General features: G+C 38.8%; 1 protein-coding gene across 1 annotated transcript in view; it reads left to right on the plus strand.

Annotated features, from left to right (window-relative positions):
- Nucleotides 1–23,139, plus strand: part of LOC121599533 (knirps-related protein-like) — a 31,524-nt gene extending 8,385 nt beyond the window's left edge. The window contains exons 2-3 of the mRNA XM_041927404.1: nt 19,288–19,365; nt 21,386–23,139. Of these exons, the coding sequence (XP_041783338.1) occupies nt 19,288–19,365; nt 21,386–22,921 (1,614 nt within the window). The 3' untranslated portion in view covers nt 22,922–23,139. The remainder of the gene's footprint in view (nt 1–19,287; nt 19,366–21,385) is intronic.
- Nucleotides 23,140–25,710: the final 2,571 nt, after the last annotated feature.

Below are 25,710 nucleotides of genomic sequence, written 5' to 3' on the forward strand. Positions count from 1 at the left end.
TCTTGTATAGAAATTTTTTAATCGAGAAAGAAAGATTGCAGTACATTACCTTAACTAAGCTAGACGATGCGGTACGCCTTCGAGGTTGTTGATGAATGCTTCGTTTCCATTCTTACGGAATGGTGACTTGCTAGATGTTCCAGTCTACTTTTTTACCTCTTGCTGCACCGGTCGCTTGCAGTGGTTACAATTGCAGTTTTACTCTCTGTCCAGCACGTGTACACGATTGTGGGTGGAAACCGATATCCCGAGTAGAAGCAGTCACCATCATCATCGTCAACGATTATCGAGTTCAAGAATTTGAATGATCTAGTTCCCACGGTTTGATTGTACGGGTTTTGGTTTCTGAGGATCTCCAAACGAAGATCGACCGAGTACGATTAGTCTACCTGCTAGGGGTATGTTTTGTGGAAGGGAAAGCCGTTCATTCGGACGCCGCCTCTCGTTTGGCATCGATATTTCGCGGTCAGTTCAATCCCGTCGCGACCCGTTAGCGATTTTGCAAACATGCAACCAGTTACTTATCCTCTCAACGATTGAGGTGCAAACTAATAAAAAATACAATGAAGAGATAGGTTTTTTGTGCAATAATCATTTAGAAGTTTTATTCTGAATTTAACTGTTTTTATTACACAAGTCATACATATCTATATTCCGCTAGAACTATAAGGAACAGCAAATCAAATACACTTTAAATGTATCATTTTAACATTACTTGACAGGTCGAGAGCACAGCATGAATGATTTGACCCATTAATGTATCGTTGATATATGTATTGTAGCTACGTGAAATGTAGATTATTTTGTATTTTTCTTTACATGGACAAAATTAATTGGCATCATTTACTTTAGACAATCATTATATATATATATATAATAATAAATAAATAAATAATAATAATATATCCTAATACATATATGCAATGCACATAAACACAAACACTTCACAAACTAAAAACATTGCATTATTTTCTGTTCCACTTTCTCAGAACTATCGCTCAATTTCTTTGGCAGCATTGGGATGATTGTAACAAGACCAGATAAATGATGTCCACTATATCTTTCCTTTTCTTTGCCCACTGATACTTAACATCTGGGAAACATGTAGGATGATGATAACTCAATCGCGTTCAGCGCATAATGACACGAATGCTGTCACTCAGAGTCTTTAAAAGTATCGGCAAACTCTCGTTAAGTGCGTACATATTATGTTGACCAACGACTTAATTTATCTTGCTTTATGTTCATGTCAGAGCAGTATATGAGTCTCAATATGTCTGCTGCACCACTGAAACACATGCCTTTCGGTAGCCGACTTTCTTGACTGGAAACGTATTTAGCAAAAGCAAATGGATATTAACTTAACATTGCCGTTTCGTTTTTAGCGCATTCATATATTTTATTCATCGCAGTTAGCGCTTGAACATCATACAACAACTAACAGGTGTTGTTACGCTATAAAATGTCCTAGCTAACGTTGTGATCAAGCTCTATTTTTTTTATCTCAACTTCGGAAAACTTTGACCTGTGAAAATAAACCATTCCCAGTCACATTAAGTCCGGCATTTATCACCTTCAACTCGGCGCAAAGCGGCGTATTGGCGACTCGAGCATGAACCTTGAGTGCACCATCCCAACGTTGACCGACGTTAATGATCATCGCTGATATTTGAGTGATGATTTTTGTTATTAAACCAAGCACTACAAAAGTCATCAAATGCGAACGTACATCGTACCACATTCTCCCTCCGATCATCGTGTCAAACAACAAAAACGAAGAAGAGGCCAAAGTCGTGGTTGTAAAAGCGGAAGCAAGCTAGTTATAGAGAAAGGCGAGCGAAAGGTGAAGATCACACACCGCTCTTAGGAAAAAAAACTTTACCGTACGCGCTTCAGGATGGGTAGACGCATGTATACCATCTCGGCCATCGTACACAAAAACAACGCTGACACCTTTGGTAAGAGAGTAACGATTTAATAGTTTTCGTCGTAATTATCATGTTTTTCCCCAATACGTACCACAGACATAGCTGTCCGCCCACCAAACAAGCACATTCAATCGGAGTTCCCAAGACGCATTGTTAAAGATGTTGATGTTTTTTGTAGCGGTATTTGTCTCGTCACACTCTTGCTTCCCCATCTGCGCCCAAGTGGTTTCCCTAATGTCCATCTGTAGCCACCCCGTTGGTCTGAGGACCCCTTCATTTCTTCCCAACACTTGTTAGCTGTCCGAAAACGTTACAGAAATGTTCAAATGTAGTTTGATTTCGTAGTACCGATTTAAAAACAATTTCATTTCCTACGCGCTTCACAATGTCATAGTCATACCACGGCATGGTATATAATCTGTGTCAATGGTGTTTACAAAACCATGTGTATTTACAAACCAAAGTATGGCAAGAACAAGAACAAGAAACTAGTTATTTTTGAACGTTTATGTAGCGTTATACATTCCCGAAAGAGAGCAGCGTCAATCAAAGAGTTTTTTGCTTTTCTTCCATGGATGATTTCAATGAGCAGTTAGACAACGAACTTCTACTGAGTCTCGCTCGCGCTCTCTTGACATTCGGCCTATCAATAAATGCTTCTCTTTGCGCTAAAACGATTGATCGCTTACGCTTCAGTAGCTACAGATTTTCGTAAGCTGTCGAACTTATGAATTACCCCGTACAATGGAAATGTTGTACACTTGACAACTAAAGACAAGCTATAGCTGAATATGCAAGAGTTTGTAGTGGTTATTTCACCAACAGCACTTGTCGGCACGTAGATGTCTTCATTCGAAACGATCAAAGACATATTCCGTTTACGAGGTGTGGGGGGAGGCGGGATTCATGCTGCCATGCAGCTGTAGACAAACAGACGTTAATGTAAAGGAGTCCACTGGGACTCTTTAAAAATGGCGCACCTCATGCATAACGCTCAATCAAGGTCGTTCGGATGATTGAAACATTTGACCGTATCTGTCCGCCACGGAATAACCGCTAATTGCCTGTTAGTTACGTGTTTTGATGTGGTTGCCAGAGCTTAGTAGCACAAATGAAAAAATAATTTATTTCGGATGTGTTGTTTGGTTCCCTTTCGATTTCAATTGCAAAATTATCTGTTTTCAATTGTTCCGTTAACTGCAACCACTGTAAACGGAATACGATGCGTGGCCGAAATGTTTCTACATGCCAACAATTAAAAATAACAGATTTGAAATTATTGTCACTCGAGCAAACCGGATCGATTTGTTACTTTCACGTCGCATATTTTACGTACAAACAGACCTTCAATTATCTGTTTCAATACTGTCTATGAGTAGCCCGAAGCCGCTGTAGCTCACATTTGTTTAACTGAAACGGCAACGGTTTGCCACCGGTTGTGCAAACATTTGGTCGTTTCATTTTTCAATTACTTGTAAATCATAGTTTATTTGCGGTGTGTTGGTTATAAAGGTTACTCTAGCAAGACCGCACCTTTCATCGTACTCTTTCGGCTCACCGCTACACCGTTGTTCTACGCTGTTCGCCAAGAGGTGTTGAAATCCCTTTTCCCTCGCTGTCTTTGAGGAGCCTATCGCGACAACTACTGTGAACATAACTGATGACAATAACGATTTCTACTGAGGGTGCGCAATTTTCAATTACACGAAACCGCAAAGATCATCTTCAGGTACGCCTTGAACGGCGGCTGTCGCACACGCAATGGAAAATGACTTATGTGCTCATTACACCACTAGAAAATGGTTCATCCTTCTATGCTTCGTAATGCAATGTCGCTCAGTTCCAACGAATTCGTTCCGAAACCTATAATTTAGCTTAGTACTGTACTACTTTGTTTGTGAGTGATTTGCAGCAATTCTTTGCGTACAAACCAGGGATGTTCGTGTAAGGTAAGCATCTATGATGACTGTTTTTGAACCGTGTTTAGTTCGCCAATGTATTTGTGTAACATCGAACATAAGCGACGCAATAGGCATCTTGATGCATTTGTCTTCATCTTGATGAATTTGTTTTAAAATAGAGCATATTTAAACAAATAATTAAGAAACAAATAAAAAAAAATCAAAATTACCAATTTTATCGTGGGTACACATAATTGAAAAAGTTTGTCACGAATAACCTTTTGCCGCTTTATATAAATAATAATAGCAGTCAGTTATGTTTATACTATGAACAACTATTTAATACAACCTATTGCATGAAATTAATTCTCTTGCAATCTTCACTACCGTGAAACTCCCATCTCTCACATGAGGCAATAGATATCGTTTGATTAATTAGCAGTTGGACTCGTCGAACCTTGAAATTCAGAGTACAGCAGTTGTAGATTTCCTCCGTTCGATTTTATACACAATGGAATACGGTCGCCAAGAGGATAGTTCGATACCGGTAGCATGCATTAGAAGGTGCTTCACAGACATGGTTGACTTGTGTAGCGGTAAGAAACATTGCCTGTCGGCACTTGAAGAGGATGCTTTTAACATCTAGACTGTCAATGAGAATCTCTAACCAACTAAAGGAAATGCTGTTTGCACTGTTCTGTTTACCATAAAACAGTGCACACGAGACACGAACTAAAGGGTCGTCTTTGTTTGAAATCCATTATTAGGTTTTCAATTTATTTAGATTAGAACAGCTCTACGGAGAATGGGAAGGTAAATAGTTGCATTCGGATATTTCTAACACGATGTATCCGACAAACAGACGTGTTGCTGAGCAGCAAGCGCCTTCGTTAATTGCATTTTACCGCCAAGTACGGCCTTCTTTCAAATCCACTCCTGTGCATGCAGCGTGATTGCAACCAATGCTAAGATGTTGTACTAGAGATGCCCGAGTGCAACCCTGCCGCATTTGTCTAGTGGTTTGAACCGTGCTGAAAACTGTACAGCAATTTCCATCAGTGTGTTAAAATGATCTCCATGATACTTCAATTGTGTCAGATCAAATGTACTATTGTTGTTACATGTCGGACTATGATCAATCAAATTCCCCTTTCAGTCCGGTACAAATTGAACTAGATTACCTGCCCCATTTTGAGTGATACTCAATCTGGCAAAAAACTGGTCTACCTTTTGCGAGGCTAGAATTCGGATGTACCCTACACTTAACTTCAAGGCTCATCCACAAGATATGCATTTTGTCAGCACATTGATGGATGATAAATGGATCTTATTCATCTGCCATGAATTCAGCCTGATTGGAGCGTGAAGCTCGCGTGCTAAAATTAGTTCAATTATTTAATTAAGGTTCGATTGATGCCACCCTGCTCACAATGCGATTAGTGACTCTCAGTTCCGCATACACACCCAACTAACCCGATCTTACACATCTTACAGTAGACAGAACAAATGGGATACACGATTTAATGCCAGGGAGTGGCACGGGTTGCTTAGATTCATCGCTTCACTTTCGTTTCATTCTTTCTTCGATTTGATTTACATTCAACAATAGCAGGTTAATTGCATAATTAATAGAGCTAATGTACAAATATCAACCATTTGTTTACTTCCTACTCTCTTATTGCGCCCATTGTTATGCTTGGATGTAGCACAACTGTGGAGACAGACACACAACCTGTTGCGATCATTCACGATGTGCTTCGGCATCAAATCTATTCGATGGGCTCACCGGTCGTCCGAACTAGTTGCATGCAAACGAATGAGTGCTTTTGCCTTCAATCTATTTTGTTGGGTCAATAGATGCATTGCTGCCAGCAAGTGACACACCTACTAATTTTGCTTCAGATTTGTTTCTTACACTGCTGATCTCGACGAGACCCACGTGAAACCTCGCACTTTAGACGATGCGCTTGAGCTCAAGCTCTAAAATTCACTTTTAACGCAAGCCAGGCGTAACGAATCACACCATATTTTTAACAGTTTATGCTTATTTCTCATTTCGGCAGTATTCAACGAACGCTAGGCCCAAATGATCTGTATACCAAGTTAGGTGGGATTATACTACTACTCAGGCATTGTTATTATTGCGCAAACATCAACGATACTTGCACGTTCTGTTCTTTGCATTGTCTTTGCTGTTCTAGTGTGTTAGTTATTGTAATCGGAAGTGTAATTTGTATCGCTTTTCGTAATTATTGTAACATATTTAAATACATAGTCAGAAAAGATTATACTAGATCAACACTTGTTTTACAACACATTTCCTTTGTAATCGATTTTCAGTTGAGTATTATAACTATCATTGGTGAAACGTACATACTGCCGTACCTATAAATCGTCAACTAATGATATAGGTTCAATGGAAAATTGTCAAGATTCTACGAGCGTAGAACACGTTACGATATAAAACAAACGAAACCTTCACTACCGGATGTGTTCAGCTTCCCTGCGATGAAGCATCTTTAAGAGCAGCGCTGTCAACGTGTCATCAGCCAGCGACGCAACAATGCGATAGTTTCCCGCTTCATCTAGATTAGTTGATATGAGAAAAATCATTGAAAAGTCACTCGCTATTGTTCCTACCGGAGGGGCGACACGCTGCGACACTAATGGACACCTTTCGACCGGAAGGTCAGACGACGAACGAGGTTAAACAATGCATTGAATGGGAACGGAAAAGGTGCTTCAAGAAACGAAACCCCAGAACGTTCTCACTTTGAGTTCGACTACAAACATCACCTTCGTTGTCGATGCACTAGAATATGCCTGCCTACCCGAATACCTGTACACTCAGTAACAGATTGACCTTATCGCGATAAACCGCTGACAGCCGGTCACTGGAATGGGATTTGTGCCATATTCTCTGCTGCGCTTATCACATCCACGGTGTATTGCACGCGAATGGCCACAAATCCTGACGGTGTGTTGTGGAGACAACTGCAAAGTAGAATAGCACGAACATGAATGCACTATTAATTTGCGCCGTGTGCACGAAATGGAAAATTAAACTATCACATCCATGACCAGCACCGTCGCGCCGGGTTTGGAACGTTTAGAGTACGATCTTCTCTTTCCACCTCCGCGTTGCTGCTGCGCTGGGTGCAGCATCCGGCCCCGTTCCACAACACTGCTGATTGCCCGTGTGTGTATTGGAGACGAAAACGAGACAAGATGACCGCATACCTGTGTTCTAATGGCATCTACATGACTGCCGGTGGGGCTGCTCTCTTGTGCCCGGACGATACGGGGAAGCTTCCGCCTGCTCGTATTCAGCCGCTAAAAACTAAAAGAGCGCTGCAGCCGGATACAATCAAACGAATAGAAAAAGAGATCAGTTCTACGGGAATAATAATACGGTAATGAAGAAATAAACACGATTTTCAGCGCGATAGTTTCTCACGAAAAGAAACCACGAGGGTGTGAGATTAGATCTTGTGATTCACCGGCCCGCTAGCGAAGCGTACTCACTACTAATACACCAACACTCTAGGGCAAGGGGATTCTACTCGAGAGCTACTACAGCGAATCTCGACGTACCACGTTCCAAACTCGTGTGCACGGTGTGTACCTTTGCTACAGTTCGACTGCTAAGTATGTGTCATTGCATCTTGGGAAGGTATTAGTGTAAGCGATTTCTGTAGCACTTGAGTATGGGGCGAACCGTCGATTGACTCTTCGCCAGTCATCATCAGTTGGCATCACTTCCAAGTTGGAACAGCAACGAAAAGCCTCTGCGATCGACGACCCTGTTACAACCTTTTGCGTAAATGTGTACGGATATTTAGAGGGCAAACGGCCGAACACAGGTTCACTCGTTTTAAGGTGCTACGATGCCCTTTTTTACTTGTTTTTTTGCCTTGCATGTTACCACTTCACCCGGTTGAGCTACAAGCCGGTAACGGAACAGAACTGGCTCAAATAAATCAAACTCCATCGCGGATGGCTGCCACGCGGGCTATAAAAATGCAGTTCCTCCTTCCCTCTCGTGCCAAGCATGATGGGATTATGATGATCTCACTGATCTGCTTGCTGAACACCATCTCGCACTGCAACACTGTTCTTCCGGATGGATGGATGGATGAATAGTGTTCTGTTTATTTTTTTTCGCTCTTTCCTTCTTTTTCTCTGTCTGCTATTTTGCGTTTATTGGATGAATAATAAGGACTAGTGGCTCGTAAAGACGAAATTATTCACAAATTATTAAGCGTCGAACGCAAGAATGCAAAAACAGCAATTAAATGCAACACATCGTTGAAGCTTTGTGAAAGTATTTTATATCCCACGGCTGTTCCCGTGCAATAAATGCTCGATGACAAGCAATTTGCCAAATAAACCTCAACGAATGACATGGTGACATTCGTAATCGTGTTTCGGCATTTACGTACTATCCCAAATGAAATGAGAGCAAAAGAGCATTGGCAAGGCTTTGGAATTTGGCCAAAACTCGGAACGCTAACTTGCTTTGTCATGTTCGCCACCGTAAGATGTCGCATGCAGAGCTTTGTCCCCTGTACGCTTAACATAATTTTGATTTCACATTTTTCTGGAGGTATACATCGAAACATTGCAGCAAGATACACATCAAATAGTGTAATGCTTCTTTGTATAGATGCTCCCGTCACCTTTATCTCACGCCCTGTTCCGTTTTCGTGTGCTTAACCGAGCAGTTGGATGATGACAAATGGATCGCTCCTATGGAATTGTTCACCACCCCAGTCTATTTTACCAGCCTCGATCGATCCAACATCTGACTTGGCTAATCGGAATCGGATCAATCAAGGCTGTGTAATAGGAAAATTGCACTAGTCCCTTAGGATTTACCGGAACAACTGTCATGAGAAATGAACTTTGGACCAATTTGTCATATTTCATTTAGGACATTTCGTAAAGTTGAACAATACTTAACATTTCTGATGGAAGGGTATTATATGTTGTGTCATTCTTTTCTTTTCTGTATAGTTTTCAACAATCTATCGAGTCTATTAGACAGCATTTTTCATCGATGCTTCGTGAATTATGATTTGCGTTGCAGCGTTGTTGCTGCTTATTGATATAAAGTTATAACAATCTATATAAACTATTTCGTTTGCTTTTGGCAAAATTTATGTAATGCTTGGCCAGCTTAGCCGTTTAAACGATTGGTTATTTGAGCAGTATTTATTTTCAATCGTCCTACAAACCATGGGACGACAAGATGGGAATTAATATATGTTATCAACTAATTGCATTATCCCACCGTTGCAAGCAATTGGCTTTACTAAATTGTAATGTTTTAAGGTGATTCTGTTTGGTAATTGGATGCGGTGTGTGCTCACTTGCTAACCATCCATACTTTAAAGATACACCTTACGCACCAAGGCAAATTAGCTGGTTGCAAACCCTACAGCTGTTTGTTTACATTGCATGTTTCTCCCCTCGCTCATTTCTTCGTTTTCATTTCAATCTGACCATTCGGGCAGTTTCACTTTCAACTCAACTGGAGCGCTTATAAAACAACCCAACCTTGATACAGTTCAAATTGGTTAGTTCCGTTGCCAAGTTTTCCTCACTTTTGCTCCATTCTTTCATTCTACTTGCGTTCCAGTTAAGTTGCGCCGTTTAATGTTTTTGCGCGCTTTTCTAGTACTCTCTTTGTTTGCCACACTCGTTCGTGGATCGGTGCTGCTCGGTTTACTACATTGTTCACCGGCAAGACAACCGATTTATCTCTTCTGCACTCTCGCTACTTTGCGCGACGCCTACACACTCCGAATGGTTTGAGCTAGGTCAGGAACGCTCCAAACTTGTCTCTGATGGGAAGGTGAGTAGTAACTTGTCTCGTTAGTGTTCGAATTATGTCAATCTTATTCACTCCTACACGTATCCAGTGCGCGTGAAATCGGCATTGTTTTGCTGTCCGGCATTTACAGGCCCATGCAACTTCTTTCCATTTACAAACAGACATACCTGCTCCTTCTTCTGCCACAGAACCATAGGGCAGATTTGAGATCAAAGAATTGAGCCACCAGTTTGAGCATTCACGTCTTACTATGAAGTTAGGATGGTGGATAGTGAATAAGAAAAAAAAAAAAAGATTCTTTCACGTTTACTCGATTCTTGTAATGGACGGTGCAACTTTCGTATCTTACCTCGATTGAGTGCCCACCGGCAGCGTTGAAGCACGTGCCTGTGCACGAACACGAGAGCCATCTGAAATAGAGCGTAGCGCCAAACTGCTACAATGCGGCCTCGATCGATTGCGCGAATATTCAAATCCAACGCTCGAACGCTGACGGAATACAAAACAAAACGGTACAGTTGCGTGTCCCAAAAGGGTGCGAGCCAATGTTTCGTCAACGGCATGTTAAGGACGGGTAAATGTTGGAGGACATGCGACGGTACAGGTTGTTTCTAAAATTGTGCTCCAACCTTGAAGTTGAGAGATGTACGGTGACTTCAGAAAACAGAGAATTGATGGATCATTTTAATTCCGCCATGCAGCAGTGCCGTGGACAAATGCATCATGGTCGAGGTTCGCTCACCTTTAAATGCATCATAAAATACATCGACAAATTTTACCCCAAATCCATGCGGTTTTATCTTGCCGCCTCAACACCACCATCTGAGACGAGTGGTCGTAAAAGTGGCAATTAAAACCACATTCTGACAAAACTGTGCACATTAATGACCGAACGAGCAAGTAACTGAAACAACTTATCATATAACCCCATCCACTTCGTTGGAGATAGTGTGTTCGAGACTTGATTTAGCATTCAACTCGTTATTGAAGCTTTTATTCCGATAGGCAGAACGAAAACACCCTCGGGTTTTGGGGCAATTCGCTAAACTTAGCAACAGGTCTTTTTTCAACCGCGATTCAACCTAACTCATGCATCATTGCACTGGATCTTCCGCGAGCAACAAAACAAAACCAGCAATGCCACTCGGATGAGATACAATGCAGTGATCGTGATATAAATTTATTCCTCTGCTAACACTTGGGAATCCACACCGCCAAACGCGACGACGACCTGTGCTGGGACACCCATCTTTCCTCTCCTTCCTTCGGTCCGCGAGCGATGCACGAAAATGAATTATTTTAGCACGGTTTATGACTTTTCCCACAAGCAGTTTATCACGCCTGACCAGAAGGAAGATGCTGAGCAGTGCGATGTAAAGAAAGGATAATCGGCATTGAAAGGCTCACATGTGTGGGGCGCGATTGACGGTTGCGGTGCCGTGGAAGGTGTGTTCCGTTTATGATAAATAGCAACACCGACTGAGGACGACCATTCCAACAGTTTCCGTGCGAATGCTCACTGGCCAAGCTTTATTTTGGTTGGATAAGTGGCATAAAATTTAAATGCATTATCATAATATACCATGCCAGCAATAAAGCTCATCGAAACTCATTAGAATGCAGAATTTTGTGGCCGACCAGATTTTTCAACTGCAGTAAACATTACCGCTGAATATTAACCAACGTCGAGTCGCTAAGGTGATAACAGGAGCAATATCATATTTGGTTGGTTTAAGAAACGGCTCTCCAACAACATTGATGAGTGTAAAGCTTCTTAATACAATTTTGTCCAAAGTTTTGCATAGAAGTCTATTTACCTGGACTGATACCTGTGTGGTGATATGAAATCTTCTAACTACCCAAAAGAATAATGTGGCTTGAATTTGTGTAGTTACTTGGAGTTTATTTCTTCTATGTTAACTCGGGCAGCGTTTCCTCTTAGATCGGACTTTTGTTAATCATCCTAAACCTCAACTTATCCTTAATTTATACTCACTCGTTCGCGCCAAAATTCCTTAATCCTATTCCTCATTGGCTAATCCTAATTATCGCCTATTTTACTATTTCCTATTTCCTATCTTATGCTATTCTATTCTATCCTACGTGTAACCTTAATTGTAGATGTATGTGTGTAAATATATATATGCATAATAAAAATCTAACTATGTGTATGTGTGTAAGTGTATATGTGTATAATTTAAACCTAGCTAGCTATAATTATTCTGCGCGCGTTTTGCCTATCTTGCAGGCGCTACACCTCCCCCCTTTAGAAATGAAAAGCGTATGCTTTTCATCCCTTAATTAATCTATTTTTATGCACTGTACTTAGTTTGTTTGTATTTGTATTCTTTATTGTACAGTTAACATTATCTAACTTTACTACTATGTACGGTCCTAAGTATATCGGATCTAATTTTTTTCTATTTTCGTTTTTTAGATAAACCGCATCTCCTATTTTTAAGATAAGGGGGTTTACATTACTATTTGCTCTAATCTGTCTTCTTTCTTTTTGCTCAATTAAATTTTTACGCGCTATTTCGTTTGATTTTTGCAATTTGAATTTAATTTCATTAAAATATGCATCATAATTGTATACTGGTTCAATATTACCATGGCATAAATCTTGGGGAAGAATTGCTTTTTTTCCAAATATTAATTCGTATGGGCTATAGTTCGTATCTGTATGAGGTGTTGTGTTATAATTAAATTCGTAAAATTTTAGCCAATCATCCCAATTGTCACCATGCTCATTTGTAAATGCTCTTAAGTATTCATTGAGTGTTCTGTGGTTTCTTTCCAAGGAACCTATGGTTTCTGGGTGATAGGCAGTGGCAAAAGTCTGCTTGATCCCCAGCAACTCCGCTACCTTTTTTAATACCTCGTTATTGTATTCAAGGCCTTGATCCGATTTCATCTCAAGAAACCTCCCGTATTTTAATATGCAGTTCTCAACCATGGCCCTAGCTATCGTGTTCGCTTCTTTATTTTCTGTTGGAATAAGAACAATGTATTTCGAGAGTTCACATTGCATTGTAACGATGTATCTATGATTTTTATTGGTTTTCGGCAAGGGACCCACTGTGTCTATACAGACTACTTCGAAAGGCTTTAAAGGTGTAGTCGTAACAGCACTTTTTTCTTTTGTATGTCTTACGATTTTGTTCACTTTGCATACTTTGCAGCCTCTAACGTAATTTTTAATTTCTTCCTTCATATTCTTCCATTTATATTTTTCTCTAATTTTGAGGTATAATCGATACTGTCCGACATGTCCTCCCGAAGGTGACATGTGATAGTTTTCTAAAATATTTGCTATTTCCTCCTTTTTTGAAATCCATTTTGGTGGAATAAAAGCAATGATCTCTAAACCGGAAATGGCATTATCTGCGATTTCCTTTATGGTGTAAAAAGAGTATTGCCTGAATAGGGGATCTTCTAATGAAATTGCAATTTTGTCACGATTGTATTCTTTTGCTATTTGTTGTACTTTTAGAAGAGCAGACTCTAGCGCCTGACTTCCATCTTCATAACAATGAATTGTTGTATTTCCTAACTCCTTGTTGTAATTATTATTGAAAACTGTTATTTTGATTTTGCCATATTCTGTTTTTGACAGGATTTTCAAAAGTTTGTTTACTTCTGTTGGGTTTTCTGTTTGCCAAAGTGTAGGTTTAGTTATGGAATCTTTTTCATCTTCGTTTAATTCTGGAGGAGGCTTGAAATTGTTCAGTCTTGTCATTGCTCTTGTTTTCACTGCTAGTAGTGATTTATCATTTGTTTCGTTTGCATTATTCTTTTGCATAAGCTTCAACTTGTCTGAATCAATGACAATTCTCGATAGTGCGTCAGCTCCTGTGTTCGTTTTTCCTTGCACAAATTCCACTTCAAAATCAAATTCCTCCAGGTCTAACCTCATGCGTGTTAGTTTTGAAGTAGGATTTTTCATGTTGAATAGATATACCAATGGTCTGTGGTCGGTTCGTACTTTAAACTTTTTTCCAAAAATATAAGGTTTGAAATAATTTACTGCCCAATGTATTGCTGTTAGCTCTTTTTCTATAGTCGGTTTAGATTTCTCTCCTTTAGTAAAACTTTTACTCGCGTATGCAATAGGTAGGTCATTACCATCTGTTTTCTGCGATAAGATAGCGCCACATGCTACATCGGACGCATCAGTAGTAATGATAAACTCTTTCTCAAAGTTTGGGTACTGTAATATAGTAGGTGATACAAGGCTTCTTCTAAGAGTGTCGAAAGCATGCTGACATTCATTAGACCACGTGAATGTAGCTCCTTTCTTTAGTAAATTATTTAACGGTCTTACCAATTCAGCAAAATTTTTAACGAACTTGCGATAGTAATTGCAGAACGCTACAAACCTTCTAACTTCATCCACATTTATTGGTACTGGGTATTTTTTTTATCGTTTCGAACTTGGACTCATCGGGATATATGCCTTTATCTGTTATTTTGTGACCTAAATAGGTTACATTGTTTTGGAAAAATTTACATTTCTCTGGATTTAGCTTCAAGTTATAATTTCTTAGCCTGTTAAATACTTTCATTAAGTTTTCTAGATGATGTTGCATTGTGCAACCCGTTATAATAATATCATCTATGTAAACAAAAGCACTCTCCGGAGTAAGTCCCGCCATTGCTATCGTTATCATCCGTTGAAAGCTATTAGGGCTTATATTCAGCCCAAAAGGGAGTCTTGTAAATTGATAATGGCCTGAAGAAGTTGAGAAAGCAGTATATTTTCTAGAGTTCTTGTGTAAAGGTATCTGGTGAAACCCGGACATAAGGTCCAAAGTAGTAAAATATTTTGCTCTTCCTAATTGGTCTAATATATCATCGATTCTAGGTAGTGGGAACTTATCAGGCATTATTTTTTTATTCAACTGCCTGTAGTCTACTACCAATCTCCATTTTTTTTCGTTATCTCCAGATTTTTTTGGTACCAATAAAATTGGTGAATTATATGGAGAAACCGAATGCTCTATTATGTTATTTTTAAGCATTTTATCAACCTGATTTTTTATCTCGTCACTTTGAGAATATATTTGCTTATAATTCGGAATGTAACATGGTACGTTATCTTTCAATTGTATCGATTGCTCGTAAAAATTATTAATTGGGATTTGATCATTATCGGTGCAGAAAATATCGTGGTACTCGGATAATATTTTTTCTAAATGAGGGATTATATATTTAGGAACATTCTGACTATCGATTTTGCTCAATAATGTTTTTATTTTAGATTCATTTGCTTTAGTGCTTTTAAATTTTAAATTTTTCTGAATATAATTTTTCAGCGGGTCAATCTGTGGTTTAAATGAATCTTTTTCAATATACACATTGCTTTCAGTGGTGTTTACAAATTTTACATATTGGTTTTGTTTTGATACCACAGAGTTGCCACAAAATACTCCTGGTAATATTTCGCTCGCAAGGACAATAGAGTCTTCAACGAGGTCGGGCAAATTTATCTTTCGGATAACCTCACTGCGTAGAGGCAATATGAAACCATCATTGATACTATCTTCAATAGGGTGGCTGATTGTAACACCGTAACAATTGAAATTTAAAAGCCAGTGCTCATAATCTATAACACATCTATGTTTAGTGAAAAAATCTCTTCCCAAAATACCATCCGCTGTGATATCTATTTCTGCAGGAATGATATGAAAAGTGTGGTTAATAGAAGCATTTCCGAATGTTATATTAGTGCTAGTAGTTGCTAATGTTGATACCGATTCGGTTGTTATGCCTGTTAAGTTTATCCTATTTTGCGCGTAGACTTGCTGTGTTGGTTTTATTTTATCAACTTTGAACAATGACACGTCTGCTCCCGTGTCGATAATTAATATGCTTATTTCACCCATTGCCATTTCTACTTTAATTTTGATAAAGTTATTAGCATTTAAGTTTATCGCTAATGTTGACCATCGTTTGTAGGTTGAATGATTTCTTCTAACGCCTGTGGTACCCCTAAAAAATGTTCCTCTTCTGCAGCTTGTGTATTGTAGACTCTACGAGTATTTGTATTTGGAAATTGTTTTCTGAAAGAGTTATTAGAATATCTTTGGTTTTGGAATCTGTTGCTAGTTGCCTGATTATTACCAAGAGGAGATCTATTGGAAAACCATCTATTATTTGTGTTTGGCTGGAATCTATTGTATGTGTTCGGCGGGTATTTATTACGAACGAATTTTCTATTGTCATAGTAGTTTCTGTTGAAGGCTAATATTTGTGAACCGTTGCTATTCCTTTCGTTTTCTAATACTTTCTCTGAAGCATCTGAAACAGATGCGAATTGACCTGCTTTTAAAACAATTTTTGTTTCCTGATTATGAACTTTTTCAATCAGAGCATTAATCCCATGCTTTAATGACATGTCATTTGCAACTTTTTCGGGAATGTGCAACTGCAAATAAACGTTTTTTAATTTTGTGCTGAGTAATTCAACCTCATCACAAAGAGCTTTAGTATCCGTCTGGCGAATAGATTTCAATTGACTTATTATTTTATCTGGATTAAGTTTTTCTTGACATCTGGACCGTATATCATTTATTAACGAGTCAAAATCGTCAATATTAGGCGGCAGTCCTAAACGCGCCTTTCCTATCAATCTTGTTTTTAAAAATTTTACCAACATTTGTGGATTTTTTGGACATAATTCCTTTAATAAATTTGAAGAGTCCACAAAATTTTCCAAACCATCTGTATTGCCATCGTATATTTGCACCAAAGCGGTGGCTGTTTTGATATCGAAAGTTTCCATTTTGTTTTGATTCCAACGGTTGAACACGATAGCTAGTTTTGCCAAAGTTTTAAACTTAACTTGAATTTTGTTTGTTTGATGAAATTGTATGCGCGATTGGATATTGGCGTATATGTCACTCGCTTCCTTCAAAATTCGTTTTAGCTCTGAAACGGGTTCAGTTTCCTGAATTGAATCTAGGTAATACTTGATCTTATCAAAACAAAACTTAGCGGAACCGCTGTAATGATCAAGCAAACATCTGCGAAACTTTCTATCACACGATAATTTTTTTTCAATATTTTTAAGCCTTATAGTATTTTGATTAATTTTTAAGAGCATTGAATGAGATGTGATCGAGATGTTTTGCTATATATATAGTAATTATATATATATATACATATATATATATATATATTATGTATTATATATTATATATATATATATATTTTTTTTTTTTTTTTTAATTTTTTTTTTGATACCCAGATAATGGTAATATTACTTTTTTTTTTTATTTAATTATTTTTTTTTTTTATTTTTTTTTTTAAACCAATGGTAACTCCCCCAATAGTATGTGCATATTGTAATGGAAAATGGTAATATTGTACGTTTCATAAAAAAGAATTTAATTGAGCAATTACAAAAAATATTTAAATGAGTAAATTGCAACTATATTGAGTGTGTAGCCTACCTTACTTTCTCTCTTTTTTTTTTTTCGCTTGATCCTTACTCCGTGTACCGCTGCCCGATCGATAAGTATAGCGTTATCTCGCTTTATCCACTGCAAATCGCTGCTCGTTCTCTCACAGCACACTGCTGCACCGTCGCTCCTATCCACTGCAAATCGCTGCTCGCTCTCTCACAGTTCACTGCTTCGCCGTCGCTTCTTCCTTCTTCTCGCAACAACGTTATGTCTCTCTCGTGCAAACGACACTTGGTCACTTGTCGCAAAAGGTCATGCCGGTTCAAACTGTGATGCTTATCGCCGATGGTACGAAATGTGGCTTACTCGTACGTGCGATAATCTTGTCCGATCGAGGTCACTGCACTTAGATCACTTTACGCACGGTCCCGTTAACTATCGCTGCTCTTTTTTTTTTGTTTTTTAACACCGAATGTTTGTTAGCATTCATTTAACTTTTCCTGGCCACTTTTTTTTATAACCGGGATACACTCTCTCTTTCACTGCGCCTTGGTTCGTTGACGATACCCGACAGGAGTTTTTGTGCAATTTGCGTGATTTTGCAGGAAACCCTTATATTTTATCACTGCGTTTGAATAACGATAGTTCGAATTATCGTACAATTGTAGCGTTGCGCTTCACTCTCGTCTTTACTCTCTCACTCTTTCACGCTAAACATCAACGCAGATACTAGAATATTCTTCTGACCGGAAGGAATATTACGCACTCGCGAATTAACTTCGTATTTACGCGAGTTTTTTTTTTTTTTTTTTTGCATCACAGTTTCACACTTGTCACGGTCGCCATGTGGTGATATGAAATCTTCTAACTACCCAAAAGAATAATGTGGCTTGAATTTGTGTAGTTACTTGGAGTTTATTTCTTCTATGTTAACTCGGGCAGCGTTTCCTCTTAGATCGGACTTTTGTTAATCATCCTAAACCTCAACTTATCCTTAATTTATACTCACTCGTTCGCGCCAAAATTCCTTAATCCTATTCCTCATTGGCTAATCCTAATTATCGCCTATTTTACTATTTCCTATTTCCTATCTTATGCTATTCTATTCTATCCTACGTGTAACCTTAATTGTAGATGTATGTGTGTAAATATATATATGCATAATAAAAATCTAACTATGTGTATGTGTGTAAGTGTATATGTGTATAATTTAAACCTAGCTAGCTATAATTATTCTGCGCGCGTTTTGCCTATCTTGCAGGCGCTACACCTGCACAAAACTAAATCATAAGTACCATTACCCAAGTAAAACTATTTCGCGTTTGTTAATATCCACGCGAAATTAGTGTTATTGGCATAGAGATGCTACATCTATAAAACACCTCCCAAATTAGCAACGCTTGCACATATATGCTTATGTGTTGCATAAGCAAAGCACATTGCAGATTCTTCAACTGAAAAATCTCCTCGCGGCTTATTTCCATCGTGCTATGATAGACTTACTTGGACAGGTCAATACAAGGTCGCAGCCGTAAAACTCAATTATCTCTTTCCCAGGCTGTAAGGGTAGTCTGTTTTCAAGTTATCATACTTCTAGTCGCACTTGTGTTCCATATTGTTGACAACAAAACGCGCATTTTATCAAAGTGCGGCATAACATTCTACTGAATTTTGCTGTTAACCGTTCAAGAGAAATTTTGAAAATCAAACCACGTCAAAATGTAAGTTTCATGTGGTAAAACGAGACGCTTGTTTATTCTTTGCAACTTCCAGCGCAAAGTAATTAAGTTCGCCTTTTTCTCGGGAAACCCCTCAAACCTCACATCAACCCCAGACTCCCACATCCAACGTTACCGCTTCCAATGGTTCCAATCGGTGTGGACTGTGCAAAAATGGAAGCAACACACAATTCTGAACTCGTAAACAGTAAATCATAGGATAATGCCAGCTAACTGGAAACATGTAGCAGTGCAACAAAGTTTACTTTTTTTTGCATTTACGTGTACCAGAGGATTCCACAAAATGTATCTACTACCACTTGAGCTTTAGTTATTCTCGGTTTAACTGATGCTTCTTCCTTTCCTCGCGCGTTTTTTTAATATGCTGTAAGACGTGTTTGGTCGTTTAAGACCCTATTTAACCGAAACAACAAAAAAAAACAAAATAAATTTTCGTTCTAAATATTTATTCTACCCTTCTGTCTTTCCTTTTTCCAGATGAATCAGCAGTGCAAAGTTTGTGGCGAACCGGCAGCCGGTTTTCATTTTGGAGCCTTCACTTGCGAAGGTTGCAAGGTAAGAAGCTGTTTTCTTGTTTCATAATAATGGTGGGAACAACAACCTCATTCTGCACTCTGCGTCTAGTACCGCACAGTAATGCATCAGCCGGAAGAAATACCCTTCCTGACGTTGGTGGAACTCCGCATTGCTTGGTAGTGTTTCTGTTCAACACTGTTCAGTATAGCATCTCGACGTAAAAGGATCGTCAGCGTGTTGTTGTTCAGATTAGGCACACTCTCCAGCAAATTCATTCATTCCATCCACCCAAATATCTTGTTTTATGGGATTGCCAACGATTGTGGAAGGACTGATGAATCAGCATCACACTGCGGGGCATTGAGTGACAACTCATTGCTCAATGACTCTGGTCTACAAATATCACAACGAAAACGCTCATCCCATGCAACACCCACATACATTTTGTCACCAAGGGAACATAGTAATCCACGCTTAAACAGATCGCAAATAAGTTGCCAATCGCTCGCGCACTGCAAATGTAGTGGCTATATTTCATTGTGTGTATGGTTTCTGTTAAAGATTTAGAACAGATTCAAATTCCATTATTGAAATTTTACATTACTTGTTTAGTTACTTGTATATTATAACTACAATTCTTACTGTCAGGCTTTATCAACTGTTTGCCCATTCACTAAGCGTAACCGGATTCAGACCGATCAAGAGGATAAGTCTACATTCATTTGCTGAACAAGGAGAACAAAAGTTGCGACATCGCATTGGTTTGCTCTAATGAAGGTTACGTTGCCGTACGTTAAAGGTCAAACTAGACAAACGGACTTGAATCGATCGAGCCTCAGTGATGTGGGCTATTTTCATAAATTTCAGCAAGTTTCTTTCGCTTGCGGCGATTTCTCAGGGATCGTGGTAAAACACAATTGTTACCGTACTTTTCGTAGGTACGATAGAGCAGGTCCGTTCTTCTAATTCACGAGGGTGGGGGTGAAGCTTTGTTTTCTTTTTGTTTTCAAGTTAAATTACAAATGACAAATCAGTCCTAGCCTACATTAGTCAACCGCCATCATCGTTTGATGAGAGCCGATCGAATGGAAGTTGAAAAAGCAATCAAACTTACCGTTGCAACCAGATTACCTGCTGTGTGATTCCCACTCATCGTTTTAACATCACGTATTGCTATGACCCTTTAGATCAATCAAATTCATTGCACGTGGTAAATGCAATCAAATTGTTTAACAGTGGTAATACAGTGGGATTTCATTTCACACCGAATGTATGTGTAAAATGTAGCTCTATTTCTACATCTATTGTGATATTACCCAAACGCAATTTCAATTTTTATCTAATTTTAAAGCATTCTAGATCATTGTGATCTTTTAGAAGTTAGCAATAACCTGCCACGTGTTGCGTAACCAACACATTCAAGTCATATTAATTTCAAGTACAACAACAAATTTCTTCCACGATAAACATCAGATTGTAGAACAATTTCTGAACTTCTACGAGAAGAAAAGGCTAATGACAGCTTAATTTACTCCGAGTATGAACAGTACTTTGCGTGAACATCAACTGAAGAGCGTGTCTCTAAGTACATTCGCTATTTTGTATGGAATTAAGCAATCGTTCTTTTCCACAACGTACAGATCCCATCACTCAAAATTATTGAACTAGTCGACTGGTCACGTACAAGCGCATACGTACAAGTGCATAAACACTTGCTTGCAGTTATGTATATTCGATTTCCTCGATCGTTTTGTTACAGGTTATACTTGTAAGCTAGTTGTTGAAGGATGTTTCTGCCATCATTTCACTTATTTGGTATGGTATACTGCAATGATCATTAGTCTTCATCAAGAAAAGAGTTTTACTTGTTCATTTCACAATATATTTCTATGCTGTTCTAGTTTCAGTTTATTTTCACTGATTTATACAAATACACCACGATACAATAATTAAGAATCTAATATCATTTAATATAACATTGCGTCACCATTATTATCATGTGCATTACAAGTATATATCTAACGATTTCGTTTTGTTTTCCCTTTCATTTTAATTCCAGTCTTTTTTCGGCCGATCATACAACAACTTATCTTCGATCTCGGAGTGTAAAAATAACGGAGAATGCATCATTAATAAAAAGAATCGAACCGCCTGCAAGGCGTGTCGGTTGCGCAAATGCCTGATGGTTGGAATGTCGAAAAGCGGCTCTCGTTACGGACGTCGGTCGAACTGGTTTAAGATCCACTGCTTGCTTCAGGAGCAACAGCAAGCCGCTCAGCAACAAGGAAACCATCAGAAACCGTCACAACCAGTCGGGATCCATGCGGGAATGTTTCACGGGGGCTATCCTCATGGCATGTATCCTCGGCCACCATGCACAAAGGAAGAGCTGATGCTTCTCGGCCTAGAGGAGTACAGTAAGCACCCATCTGCATCGCCCTCCGTTAGTTCTCCTGATAGTCACAACTCGGATAGCTCCAATGAGATCAATGATCGCAGAAATGCGCTACTACGGCAGGGTAAATTGCACGATTCACCAATCAATAAGGATCTGTTCCTTCCACTGCCGTTTGGTGGACTACCATTGATGCCGCCTCCTGGCTTCCTGCCCTCGTCACATCTCATGTTTCCAGGCTTCCATCCGGCACTTTATTCCCATCCACAAGCAGGTCTGCTAAAGGCTGCTGATACTCATTTAACGCTTCCTAGCTCACCCCTCGCCAACAACAACAGTCGCTTTACACCAAATCACAACACCGATCAGAGCGTCCATCCGACCGCGGTACCCGGTAATGATAACGGAAAATCCCCAGAGTCTTTCTCAAAACGCTACATTCTTGATCAGGTGCTCGAATCACAGCGTTGTCCTAGTAATGGCACGACAGGAAGCGATAAAGACGAACCTGAATCGGAAGAGGTGGTCCCTGCAACGATGACTCCTCCACGGTCTCCTATTGTGTCTGCTCCACAACAGAACACGATAGTGCGAAATTCTCCGACTCCTTCCAGCCATCGTAATCAACAAGACAATCCTATAGATTTGAGTATGAAAACAGGAAGCAGTTGCACTTCCACTGACGAGCGCAGATCTTCAATGTCCGGTGCCGAATCGAATGGTTCCGATGATGAAGCTAATGCCGACAGTCGCCCGTCATCCAGAATGGACAAGTATAAATTTACCTTGGCTACCACAGCAATCCCTGTAGCTACCAAAAACATTTCGGCCACCAACAATATTAACCATCATAACAACAACAACAACAACAACAGCTTCAGCAACAACCAAAATCATCACCACGATACAGTACATCATTCTCCACGCCCGTTGTCAGTATCGCCATCACACCCGGTACAGCATCACCGAGTGTCCCCAATACGATCTGACTCTCCGCGGCACTTGCAACACCATTACCAAACCCATCACCATCATCAGCATCTACAGCAGCAACCACATCGTCAACGTAACGCTCTTGCACATAATGTTGGAAGTGGAAGCGAATCAGACCTCGAGCCAGAGGAAACCGAGTACGATCGTGAGGTTAAACGTATGAAGCTGCAAGGTACCACGCCGTTGGACCTTACCACTAAGGTTTAAGCTGCCCAAGTTCGAGGACGCTTCCCGTATATGTTGCCGAAGTGAATGTTGTGGTGCAATTGTGTTTAGAACTGTCGAGTGTAGCTAAGTGAAAATAATTGATGATTGATTAGGTTTTGTTTCGCAACAAGTGCAAAACATCTTCTGCGATACCAGTTGCCAGTTGCCTAGAATAATAAGTGTATAGTACAAGTGAAGTAGCAATTGTTTTAACAAAATATCGCACGATGAATATCAAAACAAGCTGCAGAGCATTTATCAGCAGTTCATTACCAAAGATCGACAATGGTTCGATACAGATGTTCATGTATGTGAATATTGTAAATATTTTACATTGTTAGCTATAGCTGCAGACACTAAGTGTGTCCATATCAATAGATGAATAGTAAAATCGTGCAGACAGTAATAATTTGCAATTGCAAATTCAAATGCATGAAGGGAGAATCCCATGACATAAACATAAACGACCATTTTTTGGTTCAAGCATCAACATATATTCAAGTGGGATGTTTTGTTGTAAAAACTCGACGATTCTAAAACGCCACACTTGATTTGTCGAAGTGAGTTATTCATTAAAAACAATGTGCCAGTACATGGAATGTCACCTGTAGATTACCAGTCAGATATAATCATTTTGGCAAGACAACAAACAGTGGTCAGTATTGATGATGATTCGATTTAGGTCCGCTGACAATGGGATGGGCCGAACGCCTCATATCAATATAGTCAATTATTAGACTCCTCTACTTCCAAATATTTTTGTACATTCCACATTTCGTTATGAAAACGGTACTTTTAATGGGTGAAGAAGCAAGTTTGCCTTTGGTGGGTGACTCTGAGTAATGTAATAAACGAGCCTGTAAAAACAACGAAAGTATACGGATATTTAACGCCAAAGCAGCTACCGGAATTCCTGTGCCACAAATACTCCAGAAAAAAGGCTTCTGGTGCTACTCAAACTGGTTTGAGACAGTGGATCCCATCATGCTTCGCCTTGCTTCTATCCAACAATGTACATGCTGGGTTGAGTGTCGATTAAATGCATACAAATTAACGACCGCTTTTCTTTCTATATCATCATCATTTTTCATTTCGTCTCGTAGGACTTCAGTTTCTTTCCCCATACCCAGACTGCCTATGTTTGAGCGGGAAAATATATCGTTACCAACTCTTTGCACCAAGCCTTCGGCAAGTTCAACTAACTCCTACAATCTAAAAAAAAGGACTTCACAATAGTTATAATAATTTTGTGAATATCTTGCCTACGTCAATCGAATTAATTCACAGTTTGGCACAGTTTAACGTTAAAAGCATTCTTTATGGCGATTACTAAAACATGCTTTTGTCATAATATCGCTATTATGGAGAGGAAATTAAAATTCGTGCAATAAAATTCCATAATCAAAAAAGTTTTTCTTTCAACATTTCTATACAACATAACGTAATCAAATATCTCAGAAGTATGATCCAGACATTTTCACACTATGAACATCTTAGCTTAGAACTTAGCTCTTTTACTTTCCATCTATTGAAAAAACTTTATTTATTAAACTGCGCGATTGTTCTGTTAGCCGCTAAAACAGTCGATAACTGATCGATCCTATTTATATTAACATGATTTATCCTCACACACCTTTACAAGACGATGGTAATGTAATGTTTGTTTTATATTAAACCTCAACTGGTCCGAATGGTCGAATAACGTCAACCGTGGCACATGCATTGCATACGTATAGGTAAATTTTTATATTAATTCTTTTAAGCATGCAATCAAGTCTACGTTCTGATAAATTTATTTTAAATTTAGGAAAATAATCTAGAAATTCAACATGTTTATATGAATGATGAACTCAGTTGTGCATGTCATAAGAATAATAACACTTAAATCCAATAAATCTAAAATAATTAAAAACCTGAAAAACAAAGAAAAGAAATTTATTAAGAGTACCACCAAACTTCATCCGAAATTAAATTTTATTTTTATAGAGTTAAGTCTATAATACATCATATATGAGCATATTTTTGAATACCACTACCATGCAATCTATAAGAAATTCAATCAATTCCAACTATTACTTACTCTCTTTGTTTAGGTCATAAAAATAACGATTAAAAAGTGTTCCTTACTTTGTGGACAAGCAAAAAAATCAAGATGCTATAAAGTTCAACTATGCTTGAACATATTTTATTAAAGATCAACTAAAAGGAATACCACGACACACAGGAATTCAAGTGTTTTTATACTCATTTGCAGTATAAAGAGCATCGTATTTGTTCCACCGATTCCTACAGGAACATAGGGAGACTGCCAAAGGTAATCAAAAAAGAATACCGTTTATCCGGATGGGTGGCATAGGTCACATGAAATTAGGCTCCGCTTTTGGAACAGTAATCTACACAGTGTGTTTTTGGCTGTAATTCCACGTAACCAAGGTGATTCTCACGCACTTTGAGGCATTTGATGACCCACGACTGAATATCAGATAGAAAGAAAGATGATGCCAGTGACAACATTTTCTTCATCCGTGTGCAATAAAGAAGTAGGTATTTATCTCGGTTCAAAGTACGCTACACTTCGGACTCATTAGCGATTTAATTTCCCCCACTTTCATTACCGAAGGAAGTCATGAAACACTTTCGAATGATCCAAGCATCCCAAGGTTCGATTCAGTTTACATTTACGAGCGGATATTGTGAAGATCACGTAGATGACAAAGGTTAAAATGAGACGTTTTCTAATACGTTTTTTTCCATCTCTATAAGTATATGGAAATTTAAGAAAGTATTTT

Source organism: Anopheles merus, chromosome 3L (genome assembly GCF_017562075.2).
Source record: "Anopheles merus strain MAF chromosome 3L, AmerM5.1, whole genome shotgun sequence".
Lineage (NCBI taxonomy): Eukaryota > Metazoa > Arthropoda > Insecta > Diptera > Culicidae > Anopheles > Anopheles merus.